Consider the following 11,515-nt stretch of genomic DNA (forward strand, 5'->3'; position numbering starts at 1 on the left):
TTTTTATACAAATGATAAATGTTTTTAAAATTGTTCATAATCTACGAATCATACATATAAATGCTGTAAAATATTTTTTCGATTGCTGCATGTTTATATTTTTTTAAGGTAAGAAAACTTTTTTTTATATAAAATTATAAATTATTATCTTTTAAGAATGTCTGAGAACAAATGGCCACAGAAAATATTCCAATGGACATTACAAAAAGGAAGAAGTATGATAAATCCCTGCGATTAGGACGATGAAAAACGACATAACATAACAATCCGAGAGATCGAAAAAGAACATGCATTAGACGGATACGCATAGTTAGGAACGAGAAGACAGCTTGCAGTTGTATAAAATTCGCTAATAATAATAATATTTTATAATTATGTTATACTTATTATTATTATATATAATTTTTTAATAAATTCTATTGCGCCCTACACACTGCGCTGGCTCCTAATTGCCTATTATAATTACGTTTCTTTTTGTTATGTTATACTTTATAATTCAATATATTGTATTAAATAATCTCTCTCATTATATTAAATCTCTCATATGTTGATCGTAAAAACAACTTAATAATCTCAATATACATGATACTCATATATAGACTCATACAATTATTAAAATGAAATAAAAAGCTACACATTTCGCGTTTTTACTCATATTGTATAATTAATAACAGAATTGAAATCAAATAAAATTATTGGAATACGTGTACACACATTGAAAGAAAAATCAAGAGAAGTTTGTCTGCAAAATTTCAAGTCATTGTTTAACAGCTTTCTAACTTTTACTTTCGGATATTTTCGTATTATTAGAAAAAAACGAAAAGTATTTTTACATCTCTCTTTTATTTTTAAATTTGTCAACAAAAGAAAATAAATTTTTTATTATCTCCCTGAGTATGCATTATATGAATATTAAAATTGTCACAAAAATTGAAATAAAAATAACGCGCAAAGTTACGATTATTTGTGTAAATGATTTTAATTATCTAATTGAAATAAAAGTGACGCGATAATTAAATAAAATTTACAACTCATATTTTACGCATTCGTAGTGCAATATTCGTTTTTAACATTGCATCTAACATCAGCTTTTTGATTATTGTTCTGCGTAATATTACACGAATTATAAAAAAGAAATTTTAACATTCAAAGCGTTGAAACTCCAATATTTAAACAATATTGCGATTTTTTGTATGACATTTTCGAAACCTGACAGAGAGGGAGTATATCTTCAACCGAGCGATCATATGATTGTGGAAGAATTAATTAACGCTGCTATTGATTAAAACTCTTTAGAAATATAAAGAAGACGATTAAAATTGTAGAAAAATTACAATATAGAAAAGATCTCCTTTCGTTCCACAAATCAATTTCTTGTTTCACAAATCAATTTCATCGTTTCCAAAACATTTCTTGTATAAAAATTATTACTAAACTAATAATATTAATCAATAACAAAAATAAATAAATAAATAAAATTAATAAACTTGTATATAATAATATAACACTAATCTAAACAAATAATTGTTTTGTATTCAAATTATATTTTATATTAAAATTAATGTAAATTCACTGCTGAAATACTCAATATTAAACACAGAAACTAACTCTGATCCTTCTTCAATAAAATCTATAGGACTATAATTTAATTCTTCTATAATTCTAAATCAATCACATAGCGCACACTTGTAATGTTCTAATAAATAATATATAATACACAAATTGTTTTTATAAATTTCTAGATATATGTAGCATTTAAATCTTGAGAAATATTTTTCATAATGTATTATATATTTATGCGAGAAGATCAATCAATATAAAACGCGTCAAATATAAAAAGTGCATGTATGCTATCTATCTCTTTTTACATTATATAATTATAGATACATAGTTGCTCGATTGTATACGTGCATATGAAGTCATTTTGTTGCATCTAACGCACATAAGTGCAAATTTATTCGGCTACTTGTAAGTAATAAGAAAATTGGTCAAAAAATGACTAAAGCACATTTCCAAAATATATTATTTTTATATTAATGCTTGAATTTTATATACATTATATGATAAAATTTAAAAAAATTTAAGCTGTACATACATTGTGTGATATAAACTGTCAATAAATATAAGAACATAACAGAATTTATAATTCATCTCTCATAAATGTTCTAAAGTCTGGTACTCGCACGGTTCCAACAAATATTATCTCTCCATGCATTTCGATTATATAATGAAACGGACGATCTACGACCAACTCTTGCAGTGGACTTGCCAGTTTTCTTACTTCGCTTTTGTCAACTGCAATTAAAAATTTTTTATTGTAATGCTTACACACATAGTATTCGCCTAAAGTTTTTTATTATTCAAATGATACATATAGATTACCATTCGGAACTTCCAAACTTTCTTCGTTAATTGTTACGGAAATTGTTTGAACGATATTGTTCACTTTTAGAGGAATTTTTGAGAGACGTGTAAAATCCGCATTATCTTCGAACATCGTAGTTATGCCCATCTACAAGCAATTATCAGTTTTAATTTCTAGAATTTATCCAACATTTCTCTTGCATATCAGTTATAAATAAATTTTACTGATTACACAATACTTACCTGATGAAAATATTCTGTCATATTTTGACGACATTGACTCGTAAACTTAGGTAAATATAATTCCATATCTTGCTCAAATTTGTTTGTGTATGCATTTCTAATTGACTTAAATTCTGCAAAGTTAAGCTTTTTATCCAAGTACTCCAGATTCCCAGGTTCCATATTTTTATTTGGCAAAAATATAATCATTGTAATGTTGTTATTCTGTAAAATTATATTTTGATTCAATATTTAATTGATATTCTTTAATTGATCTTGATATTCTGTATAATTATGTTATGATTCATTATCTTATTTTTGAAAGTTGTCTTATAAATAATCATTATTTACCAAAAATGGAATTTCTATGAACTTGGCATTCCAATGTGGTATTTCACCATGAATAAATGTCGATTTTTCAAATTTCATTGTTGGAACAAAATACATTTTTGATGGAGAAACATGAAATATGCGTTCCTCTGTTTCAGTAATTTTCAAAAGAGACATCAATTCATTCTTTGTTGCTCCTTCTTTAGCGCCGTTTAAAAGTAAGGATGTTATCATAATTATATTGATAGGACTAAATACTGTGTTTTCTCTGTGTAACAATTGTTTCTGTGGCAAAACATAAATTAAAAATTGAGCAACTCAGAACTTATATAAGATACAAATACATCAATTACATACTATATACGATGGATCTTTTAGACTTGATATATCCTTTAATTCTACATATGTTATAATCGCTGTAGATAGATTAGCAAATATAGTTTCAGTCTTGCCGCTAAATAACATTGATGCATCGAAGGCACACACAATGTTAGCGATGATGATCGCAAATAACGCTGTAAGGGAAAATAGTTCGTTATGAAATCAAGAAAAAGCGGTTATTTCTGAGTATATTAATAATTTATGGTTCAGGTACTGAAATTTATATATTATTATATATATAGAACTATATGTATATTATTATTATTATAAGAAACATTTTTTAATAGTGATATATTATTACCTGTACGCATTATAACAAAATTCCAATTCTATGATATATGTATAAAAAATATATACCTATATCAAGTAAATTGAAGGATAAATTATTATATTTAATATACGTGTTTCATGTATGTATATAACTTTTTCTGTTCTTTTCTTAATTTTTTTTATGTGCCAAGACTCAACCGTTATTTTAAATGACTGACTAAGATTCTTCAATAAAGCTTCCAAATTCAGAAATTTAGAACAGACAAATTATTCGGTTCAATTTTAATCGAAAATTCTCTTCTTTTAACATCGGTTAGATACTAGCTGCGTTGTATTTGCGCCAACTGTTAAAAAAACTATAAAAAATAACTGCAGAGAAAGAACATATTATTTTGGAATAAAATTTAAATTAGTCTCACGTGCTTTTATAGACGGTCTCAATTTACTTTAATAATTGATTTCCAACTTTAGGAAAAAATTTCGTATGAGATCTTCAATGGCACTTCTGTTGCAATGATTAGGAATAATTGATACCACCGATGACGGTTCACGACTGTTTAATACGGGTCTACCTAAGTCTCTGGAACGGTCGTTACAGCAGTATTATCGTTTGCGGTGTCATATAGAGGTGACTGAAATTGAAAAGGGAGAAAGAGAGAAATAGAGTTGATAAACTTTCTTTTTGTTATTCTTTTCGAAACTCACGCTTTACCATATGCATATGTCTTATAATATTAGCCTTCTCAATTTAAATTTTATTTTTAACAGAAGAGCCTTATCAGTTCTTTACTTGAATAATAAATGTTTATAAAAGTTCTTGTAATCTACAAATTACACATATAAATGCTGTAAAATATTTTTTTGATTGCTGCATGTTTATATTTTTTTAAGATAAGCAAACTTTTTTTTCATATAAAATTATGGATTATTATATTTGTCTATAATGATAGAAAATAACTAAAGAGGGTTTGTAATAAACAATTTCATATATGAAATATATGATTATAATACCACGATGTAGTTTATTATATACCTATAGTCATAACGTATTTAAAATGTAAAAGATAAAAGAAGTTAAAGAGAAAAATACTGCGTATTCGCCTGATTGATGTCTTTGACATTGGATTAAAAATAAAATTTGAATTGATGCTTAAAAAATTTATTAACAAAAATGTATATATTTTGAGACAACGTATTATAAAATATAATTAAAACTGTTAAAATACTTTAAAATTAAAAAATTTGATATGATTATCAGCAAACATTCATCGAATAGAATTGTATAAGATTTTATTCCAGTATAATTAACTCGACGTTTTGCCCATTAAAAAAGAAAAACCTGGAATCTGTAACGTAAAAGATTCGCAGATCTTTGAATTGACCATATTCTATAACAGAGTTTATAAAATAATAGTAACCGGTTGAATTTATCAGCGATCGCCAATGAATCGTTGTAATCCTATTGGCGATTGCGACAAGTATCGACAAATATCTCAAATAATTTGAGATATGATTAATAACTAATTATTTTTTATATACGTTAAATAATACGTAAGTATATCGCTTGAATAAATTTCAAAGCGCATATTTCGCGTGATAATTACACATTTAATAAAGAATCGAAGTGACAGGAATCAAAATTATAAATTATTGTTTTGTTGCAATCTCTTTCTCTTTTTCTCTTTTTATAGGCATAAATTATTTTACTAACAATACTTAAAGTTAAATTATATTTTATCCGATGTTATTTCATTCAACTTTTCGACGATCCCTAAATATATTTCAGATTAAAAACAATCAAATCACAGAATCATAACTAGCAGTAACAAAAAAAGCTTCGTGATAAATCGTTTAATAAATAATTAATCTATAATTTAAGATATTTGTATAATTTAATATTCCGCGTATATACAAAATGATTCAAAAGATTACTGACAAACTTCAGGAGCGTACAGAGAACTCGGAATATAACAATACAGCAATTTTATTTCTAACCTAACCCAAACTTATTTTCAGTTTTAAAAGTAAAGTTAGGTTGGGTTAGGTTAGAATTTTTTCGGGGTAGAAGTGCAGAGGTATGGGCTCCGCCTCTCCCCCGCCCACGCAATTAATAAATAATATTTTTCAAGACAAGACTCAGAAATTCCTGTAGTCGCTTGTTGAAAGCTGTTAACGAACTGCGAGAAATAAATGAAATCGATTATTGACAAAATATCTATGACCATGTACCTATCCCGTAAAAACAAACACTTTTTCCATGTCTACTCTACGACAAATACAACGTATACAAACTTCACATTTTCTCATGTTACTTTATAATACCTGAGAAAAAGCTGATTAAAACTGTGAAACTTTAATTTGTTATATCTCCTGAACTAATGCCGTCCGCCACTTGATTCTTGCGGGGAATTATTCAGAACCCTCCCTTACAATATATCTAAGTGGCGATAAAATTGGTGAGCTACAATCTTTTATGCATATTTATCCTAAAATATATAAATTATCGTTTTGTTGCTATTTCTCTTTATGAGCAATAATTATTTCTTTAACAATATTTAAAATTAAATATATTTTGTCCGATGCTTTATCATTGGATTTTTCAGCAATTTAAATATGATGTGGATTGAAAACGCGCAATTAAATAATCAAATTGCAGAATTGAATAATTAACTTAATGAAAGATTTCGTGATACATTTATCGATTAATAAATAATTAATCTATAATTTAAAATAATTGTATAATTTAATATTCCGCGCATACATAAGTCATAATACGTGAAATATTTCGACAACGACCAAGTTGAAATGACGGATTGCCGGGCGAGATATAGGTTGTATGAGGACCCACATTCTAGATCAAATTCTGGTTAATATAATCGGCAATTAATTCATCATCGAAATCTGCAGTATTTTTTTATTGTTAATACAGACGAAATTATTAATTTTTTTTGTTTTTTGATATGAGAAAGGAGAGATAGGAACGATATGATTTTGACAATTCTATCTTATTGTTAGTCGAATTTATCGCTGATCGAGCTTAATGGAAATTTGGTCGTGGTTTATTGTTTAAGAGAGTGATCTTTTCTTCACGATAAATTAGAGTGACTTGTGATAATCTTTTTTTAAACTGCATATTTTTAAAATATTTCTACTCTTGAAATTAATTCAGTAGTACATTCATATTTTGAGCGAAAGAACAGGAAAGGGAATAAAAAAATCCCAGAGAACTTTTAAAAATATAAATGTATGTTTTGTTTAAGCATTCAAGTAAGAAAAAATATAGGAATATAAAACAGTATAATAATACAAAATGAAATAGATATTATTTTTAAAACTACTTTAGCAATCTACCGATAATTATTAGATTCAGAACTATTAAGTTTTCGGTTACTCGAAAGTGCTGGCACTTTCCCCTGGCATCAGCATCGCATTGCTTACAATTGTAAGAACAAGTGTTGTGATTTTCAATCATCAAAATTTCTCGCAAAATAAGATTGAAAAATATCTTTCTTATTCTTATCGACAAATCTAATATTAAGATTAAACTTGAAAACGACAGAATATTAATTATTTAAAGTTATTTTTCCTACGTTTGAGCTTTTCATTGGATCATTTGGAAAATAATGTCATTAATTAATTTAATTTTATGGCTAGATAATATCCATTGGACTCAGTAAAGTATCTTCCATGTTATTTCTTAGAGCTATAATATTCTCGAGACAAAGTTTAAAGTTTGGTCTATTATTCGCTGGACTCCAGAGACGCAGCATTAACTCGTACAAAGTCGGTGGACAATTGAGAGACGTCGGCAACCTACCTCCAGCGCGTACATAATCTATCACTTCCAGATTAGTCCTGCCAATGTAAGGATGCTCACCCAATGATGTAATTTCCCATAATAGAACTCCGAATGACCAAACGTCGCTCTGGGAAGTAAATATTCCGATCAACAAAGATTCCGGTGCCATCCAGCAAACAGGAAGCCGACCTTGTGCTTTCTAAAACAAGTGGTTTTAGCGAAGTTAATCGTCTGGTTTATGTTGTCCATTTTAAGAGCATTTGTATTAGAACGAAAAACGTTTATTTATTTCTTGTTTTATATGTATAAACAGAAATAATCCATCTTTCTTAAGTTCGACTCAAAGTAAAAATGTACTATATTATTACGACAAAAAAAGAACACATAAACACATTTTTAAAAAATTTCATCTTTTTACACTAATTATATTTACCACGCGATAATAGTCATCTTTGTAAACATCTCTAGCTAGTCCAAAATCGCCAATTTTAATGACACGGTTTTCGCGATCTCTGGCGGATACTAAGCAATTTCGACAAGCGAGATCTCTATGAACGAAACGCAGATTTTCCAAGTAGCAACAGCCTCGTGCAACATCTTCGCACATAGGAAACAAATCTTGCAGACGCAGAATGTGCGAATCTGAGGGTTGTAATTTTCGACTGTCTCTCAAATATTGTAGCAGATCACCAATTTCCATTAATTCCAACACAATTAATGGAGAATATTCGTCTATGCAGACGGCCAGCAATCTTAGCACATGTTTATGTCGAAAGTGATTCATAAGTCTAGCCTCTTCTAAAAACTTCTTTTTCTCTTGCGAGGAAGCATTTTTTCGAAGCATTTTTATGGCAGCGGATATCTCTATGCCCGGTCCTTCTAAATTCTTTACTGTTCCTCGAAACACCTGCAAAATATTTAAAATAAACTTAAATTTATTTTTCATTAAAAAATATATAGTTTAATGTCAAGTAATATTATATATTTCATTTTGTATTAAATAATTTAACGAAAAATACATAGTAGAGTGCATATGTATGTTATTAAAAATTTTGCATTACTTATAATCTCTTATAAAAAGTTATTTATGTAATTATTTGTATCGAGAAATGCGTATCTGTTTCAATTTTTGTATATCTAGAAATTAGCATTGAACAATAACATTGAAAAAATTATCCAAAAATTCGATATCTCATGTAGAATTGCTAATTCGATGTCGGTAATTACGGGAGGCAAAATTTGCTCGTTACTTTCTTTGCGTTGTCGGTACACTGTTATAAAATTACAATATGCTTATCTAATAATATGCATTGCAAAATTTACATCGCTTTTTTAACAAGTAAATTATTTTTTTTAGAAAATTTCTATATACTATAATGCATTAGATATAATCTCTCTCTTTCTGCAATTAAAGAACTAAATGCGTATCAAATATACTTACAGTAGTAAAAGTAGCAGACGCAGATTACAGTAACTATAGCGACAAAGCTAACGGTGAATGATATGTAATATTGCATAACCGATATTCCAGGAGTGCTCGAAATATCACCTTTATTACGCAAAAAATATACTCTCAATATATTCATTTTATTTAAAAACTTATTTCTATTTATAATTTTATTATTACAAATTTCTAAGTTCTTAAATTTTGTAAACATTTTTATATCTAAAATAAGCATATAATGTTATAATATCTTCATTTGCTTACTTGTCAATGTTGTAAAAGTAAACCTTCCGTCAGACGGCCATGTAAAATTTTTCTCATACTTTGGATATTTTAGTATCAAACGAAACTCGTATAGAGTTCCTGGTAGTAAATTTTTTATATAGTACGTTACTTTCCCCCCGTTATTTGGCTCAGAGTTGTTTGCAATTTGCCATTTCTGCATCTCAATATTTTTGTATTCCAATTCGTAATTAATTGTCAAATTAACGCTAGGAATCCACGAGATATTCATGCCGTTTATACTAACTTTAGTCAAAGTTAAATTGTTTGGTTCCGAATACATGTACAAGGTTTTGTTCAAACTGTCAGTATAAAGTTTGCTGTAGTTGACTGGATGCATGCGTACATATACCCAATACTTTTGTTTTGGTATCAACGGTTCAATCATCATGAAAAATTTGTTGTCTATCTTATATTCGGTTTTATTGATAAGTTCATTCGACTCATATATTTGTCGCGTATTGTTTACCAAAATAATTAATATCCAGTATACTTCGTAGATCACAGAGTTGCAGTTCACTTTTTTGGGTGGCATCCAATACATTGCCGCTTTAGTAGGCGTCAGAGCCTGAACTGTCACATTTTTCGGTGCATCGAATTTGCTCGGTTTAGTTCTCAGTATCACTTCCAAGCCGAACGGGTCCATCGATAATTGATCGAAATAAAAATTGCTTATTACTAGCAGTAACTTGTACTCTGTAAACAATGTTAAATTCTGAATTTCATAATATCGTTTGTTCGTCTGCACGGTGAAATTATCGAACTTGTTAAGCTCATTGTCCAAACAATAGCTTATGATATTGATGGTATATAGATTAGTAGGTAAGTTGTTGCATCCACACTTGGGGTCCGGTTCCGGAAAATTTACAATAATGCTGTTCATCGTTACCGTCAATATATCTACGTTGTAAACTTTTTTGTCAGGTGTCAGACATCTCGTCGGAGGATACGATTGCAAAGATTTATCGAAAGAATGAAAATTATTAATTTGGGAATACATTTTTATCTTTCGGATGTATTTGTATGCATCTACGCTTTCGAGAAGTGCATACTTTTTTTCCAAAACATATATATCATTATCAAACATTATATGAATATAAATGTTTGTCTTGTCAATCGCTAAAGATTCGAAGTATTTGTTATTACCGATTTTTTCAATTTGTATATAGAATTTGCATATAGAAACGTTAATGTTTGTCACAAACAAGAGATTATAAAATAGCCAATAAATTAGCGGTTTCTTAGTATTTATGTCGTCAATTTTCATAAAAATAAAATATGGCATATCGACTGTGAAGGGGCATATAGATATATTTTTCTGAAAGATTCGAGCGTTTTTTCCATCAAGATCCGATTGCATTATCTGAGCTTCTTCATATTCAGTGTAACTTTTCCAATATAAAGTTCTAAAAAATAAATATATTATTTTCTTATTATAAAACATTATTATAACAATAACAGAAAAAACATTATATATATCATGAATATGTAAAATTCTTATAATTAAATTTATGTCAATTTATTATTTTTTATAACTTTTGATCTTAATTATAAAGCCATATGACATTATCAAAAAATTACAAAATCAGTACAAATCTTTAATGAAAATACTGTTCATTTACCGTGCATGTACTTTGGTATATTTCAAATTTTTTTTGTTAATAACTGTTTAATAAGCAACAAGCGACGATTAAATTAAAAGAAAAAGTTACTTAAAATTATGTCCTTGACAACATATGTCAAGGTCAAGGTCATTGGGGCGGGGTCCCCTATTCGCTATATTTACCACGATCTAAATAAATGCGTGCAAAATAATGATCAATATGTTTGCGAACAAAATTATCCCATACATTACTTAGACGAAGGAGCGCTATGCGAAGTGCAAGCATATGTACAGTTAGAGACATACACAAACAACTGTAATATTCGACACATACGCACGAATACAAACATATGGATAGCGCTGAGTAATGCGAACTCATGGTTATACTCTATACGAGCAAACCAACCGATCGAAATAACGTGCGAAAACGACGCAACGCGAAAACTAGAAATAAAAAGAAGCGGACAAATCACATTAAAGGAAAAATGTAAATTAACGACGCAAGACGTCATAATACGAACAAAAAAGCCCGCGATAATAACAATCGTACAGACAAATCTACCAGATTACAATCTTACGATGATACATGACAAACGAAACGAAAAAATACTGGACAAAATTAGACCGATAAAATTACGAAAAGTCATTAGAAACCCGACAGAATTAAGGGAATTAAGCGAAAGACTTGACGAAACAAACGAAGACTTAAATAACAATTATTTTACTACTAACAAACACATTATACAGGGTGTCCTAGGTGTCCTAGACACCCCTTTTCTTTCAAAAACTAAGCATTTTAGAGAAAAACGTTTTGAACAAA

At 28.5% G+C, this 11,515-nt stretch overlaps 2 protein-coding genes and 1 long non-coding RNA gene across 4 annotated transcripts; all 3 read right to left on the reverse strand.

Moving 5' to 3' along the window:
* Window positions 1–2,061: 2,061 nt before the first annotated feature.
* Window positions 2,062–3,066, reverse strand: LOC115246287 (antitrypsin-like). Its single transcript, XM_029825004.1, has 4 exons — window positions 2,938–3,066; window positions 2,608–2,811; window positions 2,383–2,512; window positions 2,062–2,295 (listed from the first exon to the last, which is right to left on the reverse strand). Exons 1-4 carry the CDS (start codon window positions 3,031–3,033, stop codon window positions 2,141–2,143), a joined length of 585 nt encoding a protein of 194 aa, XP_029680864.1. The 5' UTR covers window positions 3,034–3,066; the 3' UTR covers window positions 2,062–2,140.
* Window positions 3,067–3,125: 59 nt separating this feature from the next.
* Window positions 3,126–4,015, reverse strand: LOC115246286. Of its 2 annotated transcripts, XR_003885642.1 has the most exons (4): window positions 3,987–4,015; window positions 3,655–3,911; window positions 3,274–3,431; window positions 3,126–3,201 (listed from the first exon to the last, which is right to left on the reverse strand). It is a non-coding gene; the product is annotated as an uncharacterized LOC115246286 (long non-coding RNA). The 2 variants fall into 2 exon arrangements; XR_003885641.1 differs by lacking the exons at window positions 3,655–3,911; window positions 3,987–4,015 and adding an exon at window positions 3,599–3,637.
* A 2,503-nt stretch (window positions 4,016–6,518) lies between these two features.
* Window positions 6,519–10,377, reverse strand: LOC115246288 (proto-oncogene tyrosine-protein kinase ROS-like). Its single transcript, XM_029825005.1, is given in 5 exon segments — window positions 6,519–7,565; window positions 7,800–8,332; window positions 8,512–8,637; window positions 8,808–8,915; window positions 9,075–10,377. Coding segments are annotated over 5 exon segments (2,418 nt in total). The 3' UTR covers window positions 6,519–7,217.
* Between the last annotated feature and the right edge of the window lie 1,138 nt (window positions 10,378–11,515).

This window comes from Formica exsecta, unplaced genomic scaffold, assembly GCF_003651465.1.
Source record: "Formica exsecta isolate Colony F162 unplaced genomic scaffold, ASM365146v1 scaffold1454, whole genome shotgun sequence".
NCBI classification, from domain to species: Eukaryota; Metazoa; Arthropoda; class Insecta; order Hymenoptera; family Formicidae; genus Formica; species Formica exsecta.